General features: G+C 38.7%; 1 protein-coding gene across 1 annotated transcript in view; it reads left to right on the top strand.

Moving 5' to 3' along the window:
* The window catches only part of NUP58 (nucleoporin 58), a 36,714-nt gene continuing 12,480 nt past the window's right edge, over positions 1-24,234 (top strand). The window contains exons 1-13 of the mRNA XM_064441129.1: positions 1-356; positions 4,186-4,325; positions 5,081-5,119; positions 6,578-6,730; positions 8,442-8,576; positions 9,331-9,441; positions 10,943-10,967; positions 11,316-11,381; positions 12,140-12,314; positions 13,593-13,672; positions 14,372-14,490; positions 16,612-16,694; positions 19,654-19,855. Coding sequence (XP_064297199.1) covers positions 238-356; positions 4,186-4,325; positions 5,081-5,119; positions 6,578-6,730; positions 8,442-8,576; positions 9,331-9,441; positions 10,943-10,967; positions 11,316-11,381; positions 12,140-12,314; positions 13,593-13,672; positions 14,372-14,490; positions 16,612-16,694; positions 19,654-19,855 — 1,447 coding nt within the window. The 5' untranslated portion in view covers positions 1-237. The remainder of the gene's footprint in view (positions 357-4,185; positions 4,326-5,080; positions 5,120-6,577; positions 6,731-8,441; positions 8,577-9,330; positions 9,442-10,942; positions 10,968-11,315; positions 11,382-12,139; positions 12,315-13,592; positions 13,673-14,371; positions 14,491-16,611; positions 16,695-19,653; positions 19,856-24,234) is intronic.

Genomic DNA, 24,234 nt, shown 5'->3' with positions numbered 1-24,234 from the left:
CCCGTGGTGCATTGCGGCGGGCGCGCGGAGGGAGCGTGGCCGGTGCCCGCGCGCTCGTTCGGTCGCTGCCACCGGTCGGTTCAAAGTTGCCACCGGGCGCGATGCGGCTCTGAGGAGGCCGCAACCACCGACCCTCAGGAGGCCGCTGCTGCCGCCGCCGCGCTCCCCGGCCCCCGCCGCTGCGGGCCTGCTGCCATTCTTCAGCCCCGCTCTCCGGCCCTTCCCGCCGCTGCCGCCATGTCTGCGGGCTTTTCCTTCGGCGCGGGGACCCTGGGCTCCGCGGCGGCCGCCGCTGCCGGGGCGGGAGGCGGAGGAGGCGGGGGCGGGGGCTTTTCCTTCGGAGCCGCCACGCCGAGGTAACGGGGCAACCACGGGCCCGGCCCGGCACCGAGGCCGCTGTCGCTCTGCGTGCGTGTGTGAGTGCTGGGGTGGGCTGGGGGGACTGTGTGTGGTGCAGGGCCGCCCCCGGGCTGCGGGGCTCGGCGCCTCTTTTGCTGCCCCCGGAGGGGCCTGGAGACCTGACACCCCTGGCCCGAAGGGTGCGGGGAGGAACTGGCTTCGCCATGCCTGCCCCGGCGCGCATGGGGTGGGGGTGCCCTTCCTGCCTCCTCTGCTTCGCGGCCGGCTTCGTGGGTACAGGCGCAGGGATCCATCTACTGAGCAGCTAATACCTGAGGGAGGTGCTCCTCTGATTTTGTTTTATTTTGGCTTTGTCGGAGCAGGGGGTGTGTGTGTCTCCACGGTTATCTCTATCGTTCTGAACGCGGAACGGAGTTATGTGCGTATCGGTTTCAGCCTGAGCTTGTGTGTGCGGCGTGGGGTTCGTTGATGTCAAAGCCCAAATGTTTAACGTTCAAATGTGAAATTCCTTCCCCCCGCCCCCCCCCCCCCCCCCCAGGTTGGGTGCAACGTTATCCTTTCTGATATAGAAAACCTTGCATTTAGTATATAGCGTCTTGGAGTTAAAGGAGAATTTTGCTGTGCATGTGATGTACAACGGGCAGTATTAGTGTTTAGGTTTCTCAGAATAATAGGTAAGTCTGTTGTTGCTGGGTTTATTCCCCCTTTTTTCTTTCTTTGAACACAACCGTACTAGCAGAGATTGTGTTTTTCTGACCTGCTTGCTATTACGCTTCTGTTGAAGATTAGGGCTATTGTAGTGGAGCTTTGTATCAGAGTTTTTCCCAAATCTGATCAGGAAAAATTGATTGCTGTAATGTAAAGTAAACGGGCAGGGTGAGCTATTCAAGGGAGCTTCACCTGAAGGAGATATATTTGAAAATACTGATCTGTCAGAATTGTGGGGAGTTAGCAGTGTGAGGGGAAGGGAACAGAACATCGATACCTGAAAGAGTATCTCTGGATTAAATGGCAGTATTGCTTTTTGGAAGCCCATATGAGAGGGAACAAGTTTTCTGAGTCTCTTCTAATACTCTTAATTTTGTGGTTGTGACAGATTGATGACATTCTTGCATTGCCTGTACTTGATTTTGGGGAGTTTTGGTTTGGTTTTTTATCCCCACAGTGAAGCTCTCATGGTGTTGGTAAAGAACTTCAGTTTCTTTCACTTCATGCCTGTTTAATGCGGATTTCCTCTGATCAAAATGGGCATGTTAAAATAATATTTGTTTATTTGAAACATTCTTCTAAACATACTGCCTGAAACAAGGGAAACCCTTTTGTTGATCTGCACTTGTCAAAAACTGTCTATTGAACTTAAATATTTTTATGCTTGGGGTTTGCTCTTTTTTTCTGTTCTAGCTGGCTTTTTACTCTCTTAAAAATACTAAGTAAAAGTTTAACAGGTGCTAATTAATAGCAGTATGGTACTCTGCATTTTAATTTGTGTATTTATTCTTACAAGTAGGACAAGTCTTCAGGGCAATTGGTCGAGGAGAATCACAGAGAAAGAGTTCTTTACTGCTGAATGACTGGTGAAAGAATCTTGAGCATCCCCATAGGATGATTTCGTTGAGAACATGTTTGAAACTATAAGAAGAAGCTGTTGTTCTTCTAAGCTGGGTCTAAGGCAATATTGCCAGGTGTTGGGAGAAAAGGGGCTTTATTGTCTAGCATAAGTATTATTCATCAGTGTGTGTGACCAGTCAAAGATTTTGTTCTGGTGGCCCAAAGCCTATGTGATATAACAGCCTACCCAATTCCTGCATTGCACCGATAGCCGTTCAGGTACTTGTCCTCTTTGTTAATCAATGTTCTTTCCTCTATAGTATATTTTAGCCAGGTGCAACGCTTTGTTCTAGTTCTAAAATTATAGTTGAGACCCGACTTCAGTGACCTGAGATCCTCTTCCTTCCACCTGTGGGGAGTAGATAGTCCATCTAGCATATGCTTTCTCCTGCTGGTGAGAATGCTGCCATTACTTTATTTCTACATTTTGGTTTCTTTCTCTTAAAAAACCCCAAACAAACAAAATGCTGCTTCATTTTATTTGGGGTTTTGTGGGTGCTGAGTTGCATATTTTGCACCTTAGCTTTCTTATACTGGCATGCTGAAAGAAGAAAAACTTTAACAGAGAATAATTTTTGTGCTGGAAAAAGATAAGAACCAAACTCGACTAGTGAGAGAAACACCATGTTGTGTGTTTAAGTTTACAAGCAGTTAGGTCGTGGTGCTGTAGTTTGGTATGTTGAAATTGTGGGAGTAAACAAAACTGAAATGCTTTGGTTCCTGTGGAGTATGTAGTGGAGTGTGTAGTTTGGTATGTTGAAATTGTGGGAGTAAACAAAACTGAAATGCTTTGGCTCCTGTGGAGTAGGACAGTTAATGGGCCTGTGTTCTTCTGAATTTCTTGGCCACTCTGCTTCCTGAATTACTTCTTTAAGAATAACTCACACTGAACTTGGAACCAACTTTTGCTGGGCTTGCCATGATCAGTTTTGTAGGTATTTTGAAAACTTCTAAAGTAAAAGCTAATTATAGCTTAAAGGACTTAACTTTTGTGTTTCATTTGTTATGCCTAGGAGCTGCCTTCATACAAAAAGAGAGAGAAGATAAGGGAACAATGAGAGAATACTGAACACCTGAAACATAAAATACATGTTGACAACTGTTACCCTGAAGTCTAACTTGCATTTAATTTCAGTGTGCTGTCTTTACTTATGCAGAATGTTGTTTAAGTTAGAGAAAACTTAGCTAGTTTCTAAAAAGGCTCACAGATGAGAGCAGGAAGTTGCTACAAATAAATTATTCACCTGATCTTTTGTCAATTTAAGAACAAATTTTTTTAAAATCGTAGACTGATCTGGTACTTGTAACTTCATTGGTTAGAGAGAACCATGATTATTGTATTCCCCAATGTTTTGTGTGATAACTTAGTGAGTTCTCTGCTAAATATAGAGCTTGTTCTCTCTTTGCCATGAAACTTCTAAAATGTGTAGTTACCCAAAAATAAATAAAAAAGGCCTAATTTTCCTGGTGATGACTGATCTCTGATTCTCTCCTTCCAGAGCTATTGTCACAGATGAAGGGGAAAAGAGTAGTAGTTTATTTTTGCGATTTTCTGACAAGTATACAGTCAGAAAAGAAAGTAGGGTAGGCATAAGTCCTCTGTGGTTTGCACCTGTGGGAAAGGATAGCATTTTGGTTAGAAAATGAATTCATGACTCTGTGTTTTGGTGGTAAGACAGGGCAGAATTGTGCTGTTGATGTGAGTGGTTGTGTGTCTCTGCTTATTACTGTAGATTGAAATAAAGCAATATTGGTTGAGGTTTCTGGTTAGAGGTATCTAATCTAACTGGACTTGGAACCTGCTTTGAAAAGATGTTCTTGCAGGTGTGTTGTTATCTTTGTGCTATGTCTAGCATTAGTTTTCCCATTCAGCAGTTCAGGGAGAATTACTAGGCAGAAATAATGAGATGATCTAACAGAGAAAAGTTCAAATTTCCCACTGGTTTAGCAAGATATACCAACTCAACAAGGAGTTGAAAAAATGCTGGAGTCAGTGTCAGGGAAGCAGTGGGAGTTACAGAGCTGTAGAAGGAAAGACGGAGATGGGCTTCCTCGTTCTGTTTGGTGGCAGAGAGCTTGGACCCTGTCTTGTCCAGCTGCATTGTGTGTGGTTCAGGAAAATGACCGATGGTGTGGGAAAGAAACTGAAATAAGGGGTGGTGGTGGATTTTTTTATTTTGAAAAATAATTATTGCTAATAGTCTTATTTTGTAATAGCTCAACAGGAGGACTTAATTTTGGAACTCTGGGCTCTTCTACTGCTACAGCAACTACATCAGCTCCTTCAGTGGGCTTTGGGAGTGGACTTTTTGGATCAAAACCAACTACTGGCTTTACACTAGGAGGCACCAGTACAGGTAGAAAAAAAATCTTGTACAGCAGAAATTTGAATCAACAGTGACAAAAGATATAATTTGTACACAAAACCTGGGTCATCATAACATTGAAGTTCTAAGAACCAATCTACTAGACATAAAGTCAACAGTAGACTGAAAGCCTGTATTACTGTGTTTGGCTACATTGGGGTAATTTTCTGTCAGTTCTCAAAGATTCTTTTGATCTTCTAATCAGATGTATTTTAGAATGTGAAATGGCGTAGCACTGTGTTCAAAAGAATCTCTTTAAATTACCAGTGGGGCAGCAACCCTAAACCAAGACACAGGATTTTACAAAGGCTTTGGACTCTACAATCCTCTTCATTATACTGTAAATCTGCTGTTTTACATGCTGATGTTATGTAGTGCCATATGGCTGAAAAAATACTTGATATAATTACTTGTTTGCATATTTTTGTTTACCTTCGTTTGAAATTTCAAACAACTTGCCATACTGCTGTGTTAACATCAGTTTCACTGTTAGCAAATTATTGTAAAGAGAAGTTACGGTTTTTGAAGTCAGTTATGTTTTGATTTGTGCTGCTCGTACTTACAAATACTGTTTTCTGTTAATGTTTTGCTTTCAGCACACTACAGAAAAAACTTAAAGTCTACATATTGTCTCATAATGTTACATTATTTCAGTGTTTTGTTTCATTTTTTCATGTTTTTTACTGTCATAACTGCTCTGTAGTCTTCAGTTGCTATACTTATTCTGTTTGTTTTCATTCTTAAAGCAGGAACAGCAACAACTATTGCTACAGGACTGACACTGGGTAAGGACCTAATTTGGATTTTAATGTTATACAGGCAAAAAAATACACATAATGTAGAAAGTTGGTGGTCATATGTGAGCTTTTTCCCCCATTACTAATTGCAGTGTGCTTTGCAGCCCAAATGTTAAGGCTGCAAACCAGAGTGGAGCTCTGCAGTTCTGGGCACTGTTACTTGTTAAAGGATTATTCCATTGCTGTACAACAGTGCAGTGGACATAGTGGAAAGTTAGACTTTGTATTTATGTCCGCCTAATGAGTTTCATCCTTCAGCAGAGGGGAGGCGGAATATGTTATCAAATAATGCTTCATACAGAATTTCTTGCTGTAATGGATTTTGTGTGAACAGGTCTGTTTGGTAATTACCTCTTTTAAAAGAATAAAGAGGGTTGAACTGGGAATGGATCTTGGGAATATTTTACTTTTATTTCTCTGGTGCACCTTCAGTGACTATTTTCCAGCTGTCATTAGAAATACAGGAATATGTGGGTAGTTGTGGGGTTTGGGGTTTGTTGGGTTTTTTTTGCCTTTTTAAAACCAGCAACTGAGGTCTGAGAAGAAAACTAAGTTTGAGTATCACAGATGGTGGGGGTGGGGGTGGTGCTACAAGGCAGACCGCAGTCCAAGAACTTAGGAAGCCATACTGTGAATAAATAGGAAAAAATAATGTTGGATAAAGAAGCAAATTAAATGCACAGAAGGGAGGAGCAGCAGCTAACCGAGAGGAGACTGGGTGATGTGTAATCATATGTGGTTGTCAGTACTATGTAGATGAACATTAATTCTTTTTGATAGCTGAATGAAATGGTGTCATCCAAAACAGGCACACAGCAGTTACTGAGAGTACCAAGTATGTGTTTCTTATGCATACTGTTGCGGTTTGTGTTTGTATATGCGCACTCCTCCTTTACTTTGGAATATGGATTCTGGAATGTAAAATGTGTTCTTACCATGAAACCAGCAGGAAGTGAAAGCTTTATTTGCTTTCCTTTAACAGTGTTCAAAAGCAAAGTTTGAGGGAATAACATCTAAACATGTTTTTCTTGTTTACAAATTGAAAGGATATGTGCATTCAATTGGTACATGCATCCAATTGCAAATTTTTAGTCTGTGTTTTGGGCAGTACTGTTTATAGCTCCATTTACCAATATTTGGTTCACCTATTAGATACTGTTGGTGGAAGCTTTTTTGTTACTTTTTTTAGATTACCATTAGATATATTTGCCAGTCCATGATTAAAGCCTGTTGGATCAGTGGGAATTCTAGAGCAAAAATGCCTGTGCAATTAATGTAAACCTTTGAAATTTATCTGAAGGTGAATATTTTCTTGATGCGAGTCATCTCACATGCTGTGGTGCTTGTGATGGTGAAATGGGAATAGTTCAGAAGAGAAGGTGGATTGAACATTCATTCTCAAACTGAACGTTCTAAGAGTGATAATTGGTTTTGGGTTTCTTTTAGGCACGCCTGCCACCACATCAGCAGCTACCACAGGCTTTAGTTTAGGTTTCAACAAACCTGCAGGTTCGGCCACGCCATTTGCTTTACCTGTTACTTCTACCTCAGCGGGTGGACTATCATTATCATCTGCTCTTACATCAACTCCTGCAGCAGGTAGGAAAATGTTTAGGGGTTTGGATTTGGGCTTTTTGTTTTTGGGGGTGTGGGGTGTGGTGTTTGGTTTTTTAACAATAAAACTTTATGTTAAAACAGTTCTACACTCTATATTTTTTCTAGTATCTACATATTTTTATGCTACTTCAGTAAGAAGATTCATTGGAGTTCACTAGTTCTAAATTTGGGTACCGTAATACAGATAGGTTTAGATTATATGCTGCCTATTGTCACACGGTATACTGCCCATAAGTTATTAGAAGTGTAGTAAGAGCTGATTTGTCATGTAGAACCGTTATTCTTGTTACCCTTTACACCACTGAAGGTTGAAGGCTTCCTGCTTGCACAGCTGAAAAGTTTGGAAATGGTCTACCTTTTGTAGATGGCCTGAAATGGTTAACTAGTAGTGGAAACTAATTTTTTCCAGTGTAGTTCTCACACTGGCACATACCTGCCGTATTTAACTCAATTATCATCATGCATGGTGCAGTTTAGCTAAGACTGGAGTTAATTTTTCTTAACCTTAGGAGTCAGCATTTGAGCTCAGCTCTCTGTGCCCTCTGTGCTCAGTCCCTATCCTACCAAAAGCTGGGATTCTTCATGCCAGAAGAAGGTTTGTGCTACCAAGGACATGTTCTTGTATCATGTCTTGTGTAAAATATTTTAATGTTTAACATAAAACTGTGTGGCCTCACCAGTGCGGAGTACAGGGGCACGATCACTTCCCTGCTCCTGCTGGCCACACTATTCCTGATACAAGCCAGAATGCTGCTGGCCGCCTGGGCACGCTGCTGGCTCATGTTCAGGCAGCTGTCAACCAGCATCCCCAGGTCCTTTTTCACCGGGAAGCTCTCCAGCCACTCTTCCCCAAGCCTGTAGCATTGCATAGGGTTGTTGTGACGCAAGTACGGGATCTGGCACTTGGCCTTGTTAAACCTCATACAATTGGCCTTTGCCCATTGATCCAGCCTGTCCAGGTCCCTCTGCAGAGCCTTCCTACCCTCAAGCAGATCAACAGTCCGGTACAACTTGGTGTTGTCTGCAGATTTACTGAGGGTGCACTTGATCCCCTTGTCCAGATCATTGATCAAGATATACAAGACTGGCCCCAACACTGAGCCACTTGTGACTGGCTGCCAGCTGGCTCAATTCACCACAATGCTTTGGGCCTGGCCATCCCAACAGTTTTTTACCCAGCAAAGAGTACACCTGTCCAAGCCATGAGCTGCCAGCTTCTCTAGGAGAATGCTGTGGGAAATGGTATCAAAGGCTTTACTAAAGTCTAAGTAGATAACACCCACAGCCTTTCCCTCATCCACTGAGCAGGTCACCTTGTCATAGAAGATGAGGTTGACGCTTGACGCAGGACCTGCCTTTCATAAACCTATGCTGGGTGGGCCTGATCCCCTGGTTGTCCTGTATGTGCTGCGTGATGGCACTCAAGATGATCTGCTCCATAACCTTCCCTGGCACAGAGATCAGACTTACAAGTCCGTAGTTCCCAGGATTCTCCTTCTAGCCCTTCTTGTAGGTACGCATCCCATTTGCTAACCTCCAGTGAACTGGGACCTCCCTGGTTTTGCTGGGACTGCTGATAAATGATTTATTCAATTATGATAAAGATGCTGTTCAGACCTTTCAGTTATTTCAGATTATCTATGGATGTATTTGAATGCAGTGTCTCCCTGAAGCTGGTCTGCTTTCTCTGCAGGAACTACTGGCTTTACATTAAATTTGGGTGGCACGACGGCTCCAACTACAACTGCCTCCACAGGCCTTTCCTTCGGAGGAGCCTTAGCAGGTTTAGGAGGTTCACTCTTCCAGAATACGAGCACAGCAGCAACAGGTGAGAGTTATTTTAGCTTTTTCCTCCTTCTGTCTCAAAACATTGAAATTTAATATACGATTGTATAAATTCATAATGTAAGATATAGTTTATCTGGATTTTAGCACTGTGAAAGTGTAATTTTTAAGTGTTACCGTTAAGAACAGTGTTGCTATCCATGGAAAATAAAAACGAAATCTGAAATAATTGGCTGCTTTCTCATTTTTAGATTCACTTGTAGTTAATACTTTTTTTAAATGAAAATGCAGGAAGTCTGTCATTGCTATAATTGACACAAGGAAGTTGATCTCAAATGGGAGAGGGCAGTAATATACAAGTATCTCCTTTAACTGTGGAGAAGTTCAAAACTTCTCATTTTGGTGGCTTTTGCTCTGAATAAAACCTTTAACTATTAGTATTGTCATTTCATAGCTTCCTGTCTTTTTCAGCTCCAGAGGAAAAATTTGTTGCACTGTGTGGTAGTCTTGGTAACACTACTCTTAAACTCTAAATGAAACAGAAAGCTAACTTATCATCAGTGTCTTAAGTATCTGTCTAATGAGCTACCTCATAACGGGAAGAAATTACATAAAACACTTGTGTACAGTGTATGAACATGCAATCTGTTTTCTTCTGTTTATTTTGCGTATTTTTTTAATCCAAATGTAGTAAATGAACACTGAAACTGCAAGCAAGACTATATGTGCATTTTGCATAAAATAAGTTATAATTATCAGCATTGTAAATGCAGAAAATCTGTTTGGGTTTCTTGTAGGACTTGGGCAGAATGCTTTGAGTTTGACTCTGGGGGCAGCTGCAGCTCCTTCAACTACTGCCAATGAAGGTCTCGGTGGCATTGATTTTAGTAGTTCTTCAGATAAAAAGAGTAAGTCTGTTTTTAAAATATGCATAATTTTTTTAAATTGAGAAAATTATCAGAGCACTACAGCAAAAATACTATTTCATTGTGTTAGGAGTGTGGAATTAAAGCTGACAACTATAACTTCCCACCCCCGCCCGCAAAGGCATTTCAGTTAATTTCATTCTCAGATGTGGTGCTTGTATAGAAGAACAAGATTTTGGTTGTGAAGGCAATGTAATGTAAATTTATTTATTTAAAATAAGTATAAGCCAATATCATACTTGAGAACCAGGATCTAAACTGCTTCGCCTTTTGGGAGTGAAGACTCATAAGGCCGTTTGTGGAAAAGCCATGGCAGATTTCTGCACAGCTATATGTCAAATAGCCACTAGAGGGGGGAGCAGAGCTACGTGTAAGTAATATATTGCAAATATGAAAATACTCGTTTGAAACAGCTTTCTCCAACTGTAACAGATCTTAAGCTTGGTTTCTTTTTTCAAAATCCTGCACAATAAAAATGTCCTATTTTTAGCTGTTATCCTTCAAAGCTGTATTTCTGGTGATGTGTAGTTCTTTGATACATTCTATCAGGTTGTTAACCAGTTATAAAAACTTTACCTCCATGGTAACTTTGAAGTACTTAAGCAAGGGAATATTGGGCATTGACATATGGACGCTTATTAATTTGCCTTGCTTGTATACTTCCAGAGTAAGCTTAACTAAAGCTGATTCTAAAATATGCATTTTATCTGGGAAATCAATACTTTTAATTTAATCTCTTGATTCCATTCAGGAGCCAAACTTTAAATTAGGTATACCAATAGCTAAAAGAGAAACACTATGAAGCCATCTTTACAGGGTAACATAAGTTCTGGAGACATAATTCTTCATACTATTAGAAGAGATGGCATACTGACTGTCCAAACTGGAGTGCTCTGCATGATGTTGATTGTTTTGGAGCTTATTGCTGAAACTGGGAGTGAAGATTCCTAGGTTCTTGTGGGATTTCCATTACTATAATACTAGGATATCACAACACTTCCATAATATACAAGCGTCTTAAAATGAGGACCAGAGAACCACAGACTCAAAAATCTACTTCAGTCTGACATCTGAAGGGCATTGTTTTGCCCAGCTCTTAAGGTGGATATTTCCCCACTGCTTACAGCTAAGGGATCTCTGCTTATCATCCTGACAGCAAGAGTCCACCTCACCCAGATCCACTATACAACAACTGCAATCGTTTATGCATTTGTAGTGACTTCTATAGTGACAGAAGATGTTTTGCATTATTTGAGGTGCTAATTTATTGGTACATAAACTGTTGAACCATTGTTCTTGAAAAGATATTTATCTGCAAAGGGGGAGTAAATTTAAACCTTTATTTTATGGCTATCTTAGTCCGTTCCTCTTATCAAGAGAAATCAAGCAGACTGTAGTCATTAGTTCTTCCCTAAAATCTCATTATGGTTGTTTTGGTTGTTCTTCAAAGATTTATTTCTGACCTACAGTTTTTATTTTCTAGGTGACAAAACAGGAACAAGACCAGAGTAAGTGTCAGATTTTCTTTGCATTCCATGTCGTATCAGAAAACAGATAAGCTAAATAGGTCAGCTTTTCTACTACTTCGATCTTGAAAAAGGCATATGTGTGAATATCCGTTCTGCTATAGACCGATCATGTGGTCTGAAAAATGGTTTCTGCAAATGTGTATAAAGCTTGGACCCTGGCATAGTACATGTGTGCATTAATCCAAATCATTCCTAGTTGCGGCATACATGCAATAGGTGCAAAAACTGTGTAATCAGACACGTGAATGTTTTCATGATATTTAGTAGTCATGCAAAAAATGTTTGGCAGTATTAAAGCACCATCTAAATGTGCATTGTCTCTTGTAGAGATAGCAAAGCGCTAAAGGATGAAAATCTACCTCCAGTGATCTGTCAAGATGTAGAAAATCTACAGTAAGTAGTATTTTCCTATTTATGATATTTGATTAGCTGAAGTATTGTATGCTGTTGATGCTCTGTGTCAAAAACACCCTACTTCAGGCTCCTTGCAGGATAATTTCCTAGCCCAAGGCCTTTTGGCAGGTTAACCTTGGGAACAGAGTAGATGGGTAGTTCCAGTAGCTGAAGTCTTGGGCTGGGGTGGGTTGTTAGTTTTTGGTGGTGGTTTTTTTTTTTTTAACCTCAGTTTTCCATGCATTTAGGCATGCCCAACAAATATGCTCTTGAAAAGATTGAGTATTAACTGTGTTGCACATGCATAGTAAGTATTGAACCTTATGTGCACATTGCACGTGCATTGTGAATATTGTATGGAATAGAGAACTGCAAAAGAGCCTTCCTTCAGGCAGGAAGGAGGCAAGTTGTAGACTAGTCAAAGAGACTGTAAGTCACTGCATTTGATAGTTCAATGTAATAATAATCCCGTTTACATAAATGCTATATATGATAAATATTTTAGTTTCTCAGGGTTCAGCATAACATGTTTAAACACTTGCTAATGAAACAAGGGGTTTTGTGCATTTTTCTATAGTACTAGTATGCTAGGAGTTAAGATAATACTATGCTATACAGTAATTTTCCTGTTCAGTACTTGATTGTGGAGAAATTAATAGCTGTTTAAATAATGTGACAGAGAGGTAAACACTTGTATACTTCAGGTTTAATATATTACATTTCTTTTCTCCTCACCCTGTTCTTTTTCCCTTCCTCAGGAAATTTGTGAAAGAACAAAAACAAGTTCAGGAAGAAATTAGCAGAATGTCATCTAAAGCAATGCTTAAAGTACAAGAAGACATTAAAGCTTTGAAACAACTTTTGTCTGTAGTTGCCAGTGGTTTACAGAGAAACACTCTTAATATTGACAAGCTGAAAGTGGAAACTGCACAGGTATAATTGAATATATATTTTATTATGTAGAGTTTGTATGTTGATTATTTCATATAGGATAACTAGCTTTCTTTATCAGTCAAGGTAAAACATGTCCAAACTAGAACAGTTGTAAACCAAGTGAAAAATTCAATCCTTTCTAATCTAAAGGAAGTTACTGAGGGAGACCGAAATATGATGTTAGTATTTTCAGGAGAGCTCCTCATGCATAGCAAAGGCAAGAGAAGGAAATGTGTGATTGCTTTAGTTCAGGTATATATTCAGCTGCTAGTGAAGACATATTTGTAATAACATGCTGGACTCTGGAGCAGTCGAAATGCAAGTATATTTTCTTCTGATGGCTTTTAAAAAAAAAACAAATCACCTCATTTCAGGGACTAAAGTATCTTACCTAGCACTATTATCCATTTAATGAAGTTGAGTCACGACTCTGGCCACCAGTCTGCATCTTAACTGTGCAGCCAGTTTGAGCTCAAGTTATGATGCAAGTGCTTTTCAAGTTAAGTTCTGTATCGTTTTTTATTTCATCTGGCATGTCAATGCTGCTTGCTGTATAAATAAGTGTATTTTATTCTAAAGTAAAAAGTTGATGTTTTTTCTATATCTTGTGATACCAAAATGAAATACTCTGTGCCTTGCCAACAGTTTTCTGTGAAAACAAAGACTTGTTACTGATATTATCGTATTTCTGTAAATGATCCAGTTGAGAATAATTGCAGAACCAGGTACTGAGAAATTCTTAATGGTAGGGTTATTAAAAAGTATTAAATGGAAAGTATGCTGTAATTATCATGCATTAAAAGATCATTTCCATAGAAAGAGAGGCATTTTTTGGAACTAGTTAATCTTTTTTTTTAAAGGTGAAATAATCCTTTATGTTCTGTTTCTTCTCTTTTAGGTGTGTTATTTCCTTGCACTTGACTGTTGCTTGTTTTCCCCTTGTCCTTAATAGTTGTAACAGGATTTCTGAAGTACAGTAGAAATTAGATCTTATCTCTGACAGTTTAGTCCAACATATTCTCAACTTCTGAGAGCTCAATGTGCTTTCAGTATGTGCTGTTGTTTGTTCCCTCCCCAAACTTCTGTTGGTATTTGTGGTTCTCCAACCTTCTGGCAATCTATTCTTTGAAGAATTTCTGGTCAGATTCTATTATGGAGTTAACTTAAATATATGAAGAAAATATTTTTATGTGAAAGATAAGTTGAGTTCTAGCTATTTCTCTTTTTGAACACTTCATACAGAACCTTATCTCTTATTAATTTTCCCTATTTATTTAGGAGCTAAAGAATGCAGAAATAGCGTTACGAACACAGAAAACTCCTCCTGGTCTCCAGCATGAAAATACAGCCCCAGCAGAGTGAGTTACTGTTATTCATAAGAAATAATCAATAATGTAACTTGGAGAAGATAAGACTCCAGGGAGACCTTGTTGCAGCCTTTCAATACTTAAAAGGGACTTACAAGAAAGATGGGGACAGACTTCTTAGTAAGGCCTGTTGCGACAGGACAAGGGATAATGTTTTTAAACTGAAAGAGGGTAGATTCAGACTAGATATAGATATAAGGAAGAAATTTTTTAGGATGAGGGTGGTGAACCACTGGAACAGGTTGCTCAGAGGTGGTAGATGCCCCATCCCTGGAAAGATTAAAGATCAGGTTGGATGGCACTTGGAGCAACCTGATCTAGTTGAAGATGTCCCTGCTTACTGCAGGGGGGTTGGACTAGATGACCTCTAAAGGTACCTTCCAACCCAAACCATTTTATGGTTCTATGAACCTCATAACATGATTTTTTTTCCTGCTTCTTGTAACTTTTGTACTGAATGCTTCATAGAACCAGTGTTTTATTTCTATGTATAATTTATCTTTATCTCATAGACATGAGAAATAGAGTATTTACTCTCTTTCCACTAGTAGAGAGACATCAATGGTGTCATAGAACATAACTGTTGCAATTAGTTAAAAGAAAATTGGCAGATAATATAGATCAGATTTTTAAAAATAGTTGCAAACTAGTGAAGTTTAATCATACGATTTCCTTGTTTTACTCATTTAGCTACTTCAGAATCTTGGTTGAACAGTTTGAAGTACAGCTGCAGCAATATAGGCAACAAATAGAAGAACTGGAAAATCATCTTGCTACTCAAGCAAATAATTCACATATAACTCCACAAGGTATATGTTTCAATTTTAGTGTTTCATACATAAAAATTCAGAAATCTTATAAGAAAAATTTAGTAATTAATCTTTCATTATTGTTGGCTTTTCTTATTTAATGTATAGAAATAAGTGTTCAGATAGATTCTGCAGTTGTTCAGTGTAAAGATTTGGAATTAAAGCTTAAATTCATAAAGGTTCTTGAGCTTTTTAAGATGGATCCACTTCCTGAGGTGCAATTTGTAAGCCTGGTTTGTTTTGACATCCACTACATCCATCTCCCTCCATTCAGCATCTAGCTGTTATAAGGCTGATGTCTGGCACCTTCTGTCTTGCACTGGGCTGTCTGACCAGACAAATGTGGGTGTCTGCTCTGCTAGCTCCAGATCAAAATGGGAACTTTTCCTTAGTTTGGAGCCCCTTGGTATTGCTTTCAGCTCTGAGTGGTGGAGAAAAGTTAGTTTTGATTGCTGCCACATCACTCAGTCTTGGGAGAATCCCTCTGGTCAGAGAATACTGACCTCTGGACAGTACTCTTCTGGTTGGTTACCATTCCTGTGATCATAAACATTTATATTTTTGGGGCCATTTTGGGTACAGGTCCTGCAATAAGCAGTGATTTCAAGTGCATGTCTTTTTGTGCCAAACGATACTTGCACATCTTGCCATCACAGGATTGTACCTAGACCCTGGACCTTATATGTCAAAACCAAGAGAGCTGTCTAGACCTAGCTTCCAGAATGGAATATCTGCTGAATCCTAACCATCTGTGATCTTTCCATATGATGATCTTGTCTGTCCAGAGTATGAGAGGGATGCCTTCACAGATTTTTTTCCCCCAGATGTTTCATCAGTTTTTACTATAATCTAAAGGTTCCTTGCTTTTGTGGGCAAGGCTCAATTTGTTGTGCCAGGATGCTCAGACTCTCAGTAAATGATCTAGTGATCTTATCAACACTGTATTGCATATGTAGCATTTACCATACAGGAAAAACTTCCCTTACCATACAGGAAACCATGACCCAGAATGTCTTGAAAATTTTTAAATGTCTAGTATTCAGTATCAATAAATTACTTCCAGACTCTTTAGAAGCTTGTGGTCAGTCTTCCTAGATACCACTGCCTCCACAGCCCTGCAGGTTGGCATGAGAATTATTCCCCAGCTTTTCTTTTTCAGAAAGAAACACAAATTAGAATGGAGAAATTCCCCTATGGAGAGGCAGACCTTTTCAGTTCACAGGAATCATTGCTAGACCAACGCATCTTCAAGAACTTGATAGCTACTGTTTGCATTTCAGTAGGTTATATGCATCCTTCAGAGGAAATGCTGAGCTGAAAGACCACTTCAGCACTTTTCTGTCCTCCATTTTGGTACATTGTTTCAGTGCTCCTTTCAGAAAATCATTTTTTGTTGGCAGATGCATCATTTTGCCAAAACCTTTGAGATTTCCCCCTATATTCTGAAGTTTTGTGTTAGTTCTGTCAGTGCACTGAAAGCACTTTCCTATCTGCGTGGGAAGTAGGATATCCTAAATCTAAAGGTTTATATAGGCAAGAAGCTCCCCATTGTGTTTCTCTGTTTATGATATGCTTGTGGGTGGAGTTAGAGTTCCTGTGATGCTTGTTAATCCTGTCTTTAAAATATAAGTAAAGCTGCCATTCTGCTGCTCTCTTTTTGGCAAAATCAACTGAACACTTAACTGTGTTTTAAGTCAGAAAGAGTAGAATATAATATACAAACGCAAGAAAGTATGATTTAACTATATTTACATAAAAACCAATGAGGTAAAATGTTCCTGTATAATTAGATAAATTAGGTTAAATAATAGTTCTTAGCTTTGCTAAATAAATTATAGAATCATAGGAAATTAATTGCCATGCATATAAAAATAAATCTGAGAAAAGAGTACTTTTCAAAATAAAGTTTGAAGCTGTTTCAAAAAGTAGTCCTAGGGTGACTTGTGTCACCCAATTGCTCTCAAATTCTGTATTTCTTATAGACATTAACTTGTCTCATGCAATTGTTTGTGCTTCGTGCTGTGTGGGTTTTGGGTGGGCTTCTTGCTGCGGTATAAACACTAAATAGTTTCTCCTGGTAGTAAGATTGTCACTTACCAATATTTTATATGCCTCTTTCAGATTTGTCTATGGCTATGCAGAAAATCTATCAAACATTTGTAGCTTTAGCTGCACAACTTCAATCAATACATGAAAATGTAAAGGTATGTTGTTTCAATGTGTTCCTGTGTATTTAGTGAAAGAACTACGAGTCACTTTTTGAAAATATATATTCAGGTATTCTTATTTTTATTTTTCTTCTGTTAAATTAACTGCCCTTAAAAATTTCCAAATTGCCCTGGAGAAGTGCTTTGACTAAAAAAGCAACTTTTGGTCAGCTGAAGTCTAATTTGAATTATTTACTTATAGAGATGATAGCAACTGACAACAATCATTTAGGTTACAAAATATTTTCATTTAACTCCTTTTCCTTTTTAATTGTTGATCAGTATTCTACATGTTTGCCTTTGAGCTCATGCTTTTATGTTTTGCTTTTTGCCCTCAATCTCAAGCAAAGATGATCTAAATCTGCTTTTATTCAAATAGGTAACAGAAAAAAGTAGGTATTCGTACATAAGATTTTTCGACCTATCAAAGAATTCTGGTGAAAACTGTGTTCTGGCTTGCTTAATTTTTTTCAACCTCGTTTTCAAGGAAAGTCATATGTGTAGGAAAAAAAATGACTACTGTAAAAAAAGCTAACATATCAAAGGTCCTAGTTAGTCTTGGTTTTTCCATCGTGGACTCCGGCTTGAATTTCCTATTTACAGTTTTGGACATACTGACAAGATGCCAATGTTCTACAATCCGTAATTTTTCTTGACATCTTCAGAACCCTTCTTTGCTACAAAAAAACCAAAAAAAAACCCAAAAAACCCCAGAACAAACCTTGGAGAAGAGTGCAAGTCTTTGGGATTGTTTGTGCTAAGTGACTTCCTTAATGGGAGTAGCTGTCATGAACCTTCTGCTTGTTGCTTCCCAAAGCTTCTTCTGCACAGTATTGCTAATTCTCAAAATATCTGGAAACTTTTTTACTTTTTCCTGAATAAAGTTCAGGAATACTGAAGACCTTATATGAACTAGGTTTTTTGCATTGTATTGCTTCTGTCAGCATGGATGTTAGCTGTTTTACAGCTACCTGCCATGAGATACTTGTGCTGCTCTTAGTTAACTCAGTTTTGGTACCAGGTACAGAATGTATCAACTCCTCCATAACTTCGGCAGAATTACACAAAAAGGATCCAAAATGTGTTCTGGGCTCTTTGCTTCCGAGATCAGAGTGTAGCCTGAACTCATGCAATGGTCTTTGATGATACATTTTTGTTGTTCTTCAATATGAAGAGCTGGATTAGTGTGCAGGTTATAAGCCTTAGTATCTTCAGTACCTTGTCAGTGTGACTGAAAAAGAAAGATCTTAGTTCAGCTTGAGAAGTGTTCTCATTGCCTGAAACGAAGGGGTTGGTCTGGGGATTTTTCTTTCCTTTGGGGAAGTTTTTTTGGGGGGATTTTAATCTAGTGGATGGACATGAAGGCTGATATTTTGGAAGACACGATTATAACCGAAGCTTCAAAAATCAGAAAAATTAATGCACTGCTTCAGTGGATCTGTCATTCTGACCATCTGTTTTAGTTTTAGTTTATCAGCTAGGAGATGCTAGGGGAGGAGAGCAGTTTTGAAACTGCTGTCTCTGCTTTATTTGATAGTTGTGATAGGGTTTGTGAAGGCAGAGCTGTGACCACAATTCATTCTTTGAAGTAGGCTTTCCATTTTGCACATACACTTTGATTCAGAGGTCTGAAGTTGTATTAGGCCATATTCTTCTACATCTTTGCACAGGGCTAGTTGTTGAATATAATTGTTCATATGTGAACATATGTGAATATAATTGTTCATATGTGAACATATAGATACATTCTGTATCCGAGGTCAATGAGGAGTAAAATGTGCTTGGGCACAGTTCACATAAAGATGTCATTAAATCATTCTGCATAGATTAGCCTTAAGGACTACTCTACAACATTTAATGGTATTTGCCAGCTCCTATGGCCTTCAGTGTGGCATTGTATTAAATCTCATTAGAGTTGTACAAATGTCCTTCCTTTCTAAAGACAGCACTCCTGATGTGATAATGAGGTCATTCTTTCTGTGTGTTTTCTGCAGTTGCTGATAGACTTAGGTTTACAGCTGTTCAAATCCTGAGTCAGAATTTTTGGACTGTAAGCTCCGCTTCTCAGAAACAAGCGTATACTTAGCCAGGAACACAGGACATAATATGCCTTCTATAAAATTCAATTGAACATACTGTTCTTTGGTTTTAATAAATCTATTATATTTAAAAGTTCTCTGTTAGAAGATGGAAAAAATTCTGTCAGTTCTTTAATTGAAGCCATTTATTTTCTTTATGTTACCAAGGTATCCGTAGTTCCCTCACCTGTGGCAGATAGAAATGGCTCATGATAAACAGGCCAAGCCAGGTGTTGCCACAGAAGGTGGGGTTTTGAGGGGGGAAGGGGCACAGGCAAGGGGAGGGGGGATACGATACAACAGGTTTGGGCTGCTTGTTAGTCTGAAGCAGAGTGATCTATTGCATTTGCACTGCATTGTTGATGATATGCATCAGAAACAAGTGAATTCTAAAATTCTGTTAGCTTCTTTAGGTTTGTGCTAAGAAAGAAATGCAAGAGTGGAAGGAAGGAAATACAGGTGAAGGTGAAGCTGTTAGGGGAGCAAAAGCAGACTCCATGCAGAAAGGGTAGCGCTAAAGAGTGTGTTATTTTGTAAGCTAGTAATGTGGCTGTATTTTTGCCTCTTCGGTCAGCTAGTACAGTGATAGAAATTGAATTGTGCTGATTTATACCAGCTTTGAAAGATTTTGATACCATTCAGTATGTTAGTCTGTCACGCTTGACTGCTTTGCAGAATGTAAGGACCTCTTCTGGCTGTAGCTGGTACAAAAGTTAGCTCCAGCTCATAGCCTAACTACATCCTTTCAGGTTGTGGGGGGCTTTTTTTTTTTCTTTTTTTTAAGGAAATGTTATTAATAACTCTGTCTCTTTCCTTATTAAGTTAAGGTTTTATGTCAAATACACTGAACTAAAATGGCTTCCCCCCACCCCCTTCAGATGCTCAAAGACCAATACCTTGGCTACAGGAAAACCTTTCTGGGAGATGCCATGGATGTGTTTGAGGCAAGACGAACAGAAGCTAAGAAGTGGCAGAGCGCGCCACGTGTTACCACTGGACCGACTCCTTTCAGCAACATACCAAATGCAGCAGCCGTTGCGATGGCTGCAACACTTACTCAGCAGCAACAGCCTGCTACAGGTCTGAGTGCATTCAAGTTATAGATTATTAGTGTTATGACAATAGTAAATTTGTGTAAAATTTTCTATGAAGTCTTCCTTTGTGTTAGACTAAAAATCTAAACGTTGTGATGAGCGAAGTTACTGATACATAGCCAATAGAAAAATGCAGGGTAGACTTAGCAATAATTATACAACAGATACTTAATCTTGTGAATTTACTTGTATTAGTGATATTTACTGTATTGTTCTAACTTACCCCTTGGAATGTGAGTCTTCACTCTTCAGTAACATCTCTGAATACACATAGTATAGCATCTTTCCAGAATTGTATGGTTATATTAAATTATTTCAAATTGGCAAGGAGAGACTATCTAAATGCATATTACCTTTTTCTTATGTCAAATTAATAATGCATTTTTATATAGCACTTTGGAACTGTAAAATGAAAAATGCTGTAGAACAGGAAGGATAGTGGAGCAAACATCTCTAGGATAGGAAGACAGATACCTGGCTTATTATTTTATAGCCAACTCCTTTGCCAGGGTGATGTTGGAGCAGTTTTTGCTGGCCATTCTGCTGTTGCGAATAAATATTAGAGAAAGTAGAGTGGATCAGTGGTTCTGTGTGTGCATGTGTGTAAGAAGAATACCAAAACAGAGGAAATGTATGACCTACTACTAATGAAGAATGGATACATATGGCAAAGGAAATAACTTAAGGCACCTTAGCTGACGTTGTTATATTAACTGACACCTCTCAGAGAGGGATTCCTGAATGTAGATAATTGAATCAATGTCTAATCATTTAACAGAAATAAGATAAATTCCATTTAATTTTACTTGAACATGGATATGCCTCTATGTCAGCAAATCATGAAAAGCATAGGTAACTTCATTCTACCGTTTATTTTCTAAAATGTTGTTTATCATAGGTGTACTGAAAGTTGTATTAGCACCTTTTTTTCTTCTTGTCTTATAACAGCAGTCATATATTAAATGGTTTTAATTAGATACCTATGCAGCAACCACCCTAAGTTTGACAAATTATTAGACTGTCCTTGCCTTCTCATAAAAGGAAAACACAACATGCTTCCAGCCCTGGCCCTTATAGAAATGGGTTTAAAAGACAAATATGCCAAGATACTTTGAACACAACAAAAAAATGAAGCCTTCATTAAATAAGTCTCTTCCAAATTTCCATCATTGACCATAGTCATCCTGTCACTGCTATGTTAATCCATGGAAATTCTGCTGAAGTGACATCTGCAGAAGAGTCTGGTTTTAAATAGAAAACGTGAGATAATGTAATCATAGAATCATAGAATCGTTAAGGTTGGAAAAGACCCTTAAGATCATCGAGTCCAACTGCTAACCTATCACTGCCAAGTCCACCACCAAACCATATCCTCAAGCACCATGTCTACCCTTCTTTTAAATACATAATGCCACACTTCAGGGTTTTTAATACAGATAGAAGTGTGGCTTGTGCAGCCTAATGTTACCAAAGTAGTTCCCTCTTCCTTCAGCTTTCTCCTTATGTTTTTTTTAATATACTTTTCCGTGGCCGTTACAGGATTAATTGTGTATGAAAGTAATATACTTGAGATGTCACGTTTAAGTTATACCTGCATTTTCATACATCACTTTGTGAATATTCTCTTAGGAGTAGGACTGAAAGGGGGGTGGGGGAGGCGGAAGGCAGAATTGACCTGTACCAACACACCTGAGGTAAGGTGAATTTATGTCTTTAGGTGTTTTGTAACACTTTGTAGTGAAAGGAATGAGAGTGTGTGTAGGTTGGTTTGGGGGTGGGATTTGGTTTTGGTCTGTCGTTCTGGCAGAGTATTTCAAAAGCCAAAAACATGCCAACTTCAAAAGTGATGCAGACAGAACAAAGCCATTAACTTACACCAAACATGCCAATAAAAGTAGACAGCAATTTGTTTACTACTTATTCAGCTGAAATACTGTTACCCTCCGTGCAACTCACTTGAGAACCTGGAGAAATAGAGATAGATTGATGTTTTGTGTGGCACTTCAAGAGTATTTAAAACTCTTAGAAGTTAGATGGAACTTGAAGTAATCTTTTTATGTTCCTCTAGCTCAAAAGCAGGATTAGTCAGGCCTGAACTATTTCAGAGATATCTTAAAGTCTTAAAAGCTTGTTAGAAAGAAAAGCTTCACAGCTTTCCTAAATTACTGGATTCAGTGCTTGACTTTTTCCCAACAACTTAGCTGAAACTTCTTAGCTTCAGTTTGAGGCTGCCACTTCTTGTCTTATTCTTAGTGGAAAAGTAGAAGACTCTCTTCTTTCAGTTTTGCAGGAGTCTTTAAATATTTAAAGACTGCCTTTTCATTTTCTTTTCCTTGTTTTCAGTTTCCTTGTTCCAGTTTTCAGATGGCCATTTGCTGCAGTAAAACTGCATATATTTGCATGTTTTAACAAATTTGATAAACTGTCTGCTAGAAGTTAATCACGCATACTTCTCTGCAAGATCTAGGCCCTGAAGAGTGGGATAGATGAGGGATGGTAGAAGGTTGTGAGATAAAAGACTATGAAATGAGGTGTACATAAAGGGGGGTGGGGCTGTCTGTGTAATACCTGACCTGCTGTTGCTGTTCTTGAAAATAAGAATGAACAAGAAAATTAATCTGAGCTTTAAAGTTTTTGACTAAAATCTAATATATGGTACTCTTGTGTTGAGGGATCAGGATGGTTAGTCTCTCTTTTTAAAAACATTTTGTTTACATGGTTAAGTCTATTTCATAAGATTAATGTAGATTTAGTTACTGTTCTTTCTCTGAAAAAGATAAATAATTTATTTTAAATTTGTGTTCAGAAGTCAAAAGTTTAGTAGCTACATCTGAGCTGTGGGATCAGGGGATGTTTCCCCAGTTCCTGGGTGTAGATATGCACCCTATTTATAGTCTGTCTTTATGCCAAGACATGTCTGGCTTCTATTGACATGAATAAAGCCGGTGGATCCTGGCTATATGGAAGGAGGGGAGCAAAGATGTGCTCCACTGGTCTCCTGGGATGGCTAATCAGGACACCAGACTGTGGCGTGCACACTGAAGCACAATTTTTGTGCAGTTTTTTGAAGCTGGAGTTATTAAACTTATGCTTGTCTTCGCTGCACGCGACCTTTCTCCCTAGTTTAGCACTTTTGCTCTGAGCACAGCTTTATTGGCAGCAGTGAGGCTGGTCATGCTTTTGTGCAGTAGCAGCTAGAGTTTTAAGCACTGCCTCATCTGCGCCTTCCTTGGGCCATCTTGAACAGCATGGAAGTTAAAATGAGGGTGGCTAGTGTACCTATTATTATTGATGGGACTGAAGTAAGAGACTTTAAAGGAAATGAAAGCCTAGTGAACTAAGAGCTGTAAATGCATGAGTCTGAAACTCATGTTTTTCTGGTAACACTAAATTGTCTTAAAAAATGCTTCTCTTCAAGCTCATCTTTCCTCCTCTAAAAATAAATAAAGTACCGCCCAACAACTTAGTAACTCTCTCCTTAACTGGTGAAGTGCAGAGTTAGTCAAAGTATTATCATGTTATTAGCACACTTTGTTATGTTTTGTCTTGACTCAGTATGAGATTGAAGTGCTGATGAGAAAGGATACTGAAATCTTTATAACACTTAAAATTTCTATTGTGTAATTTGATATTAACATTGGTTAAAATTAGTCAGTGTGTTACTTTGTCAGAATCAGATCTAAGTTGTGACACTAAATTTGTTTGCTGTTAGGACCAGCTGCAATTTAAAAAATTGCAGAATGTCACTTTAGGAAATCTGGCTGACCTGTCTGGACCCTTTGTAGTGGGTTCTATTCATTAAACTGAAATGCTTGACAGGGCAAATATATCAAGTTTTAAAATGTTAAACTACTTGTTATAAAGAATTTGTCTCGTATGTATAATAGCCAGAAGTGCCAATTTTTTGCTAGTACTTTTGGCATCAAAGAATCTTTATTACTAGTTTTTTGCTATTGAAAATTATGTTTACTTACCATAACTGTAAGTAGTGATGATGCCTTCAGAACATTATGGTACAAAATCAACAAATATCATATGCTGTTGCTCAATGAAAAGCTTGTTAGCCTAAGGCATAAGATCCTGTTTTATATAATCTGAGCTGTTTTAGAATAATGTTTTTTACTGGCTCTAAAAAGCATGTTGCGTTTGGTAAAAAGCTTGGCCTGGAGGACTGTAGTGCTTTGTTTTAAGGTCTTCCACTAACAGTGCCTCCTACTGGCATAGAAACCTGTGCACTTGAGAAGGAACTGGATATGTGTTTTTGGGTTCTTCTTTTAGTTTATTTATTAGGTGACTAATTGACCTGTGTAGGGGTTTTTGTTTCTTTTTATTGGTAAGAGTTTTCTTATTTTTGAAGAGCTGCTA

The sequence above is a fragment of the Phalacrocorax carbo genome, chromosome 1, assembly GCF_963921805.1.
Source record: "Phalacrocorax carbo chromosome 1, bPhaCar2.1, whole genome shotgun sequence".
NCBI classification, from domain to species: domain Eukaryota; kingdom Metazoa; phylum Chordata; class Aves; order Suliformes; family Phalacrocoracidae; genus Phalacrocorax; species Phalacrocorax carbo.
The sequence above is the reverse complement of the archived record's forward strand: the minus strand, read 5'-3'. Positions and strand labels throughout refer to the sequence as shown.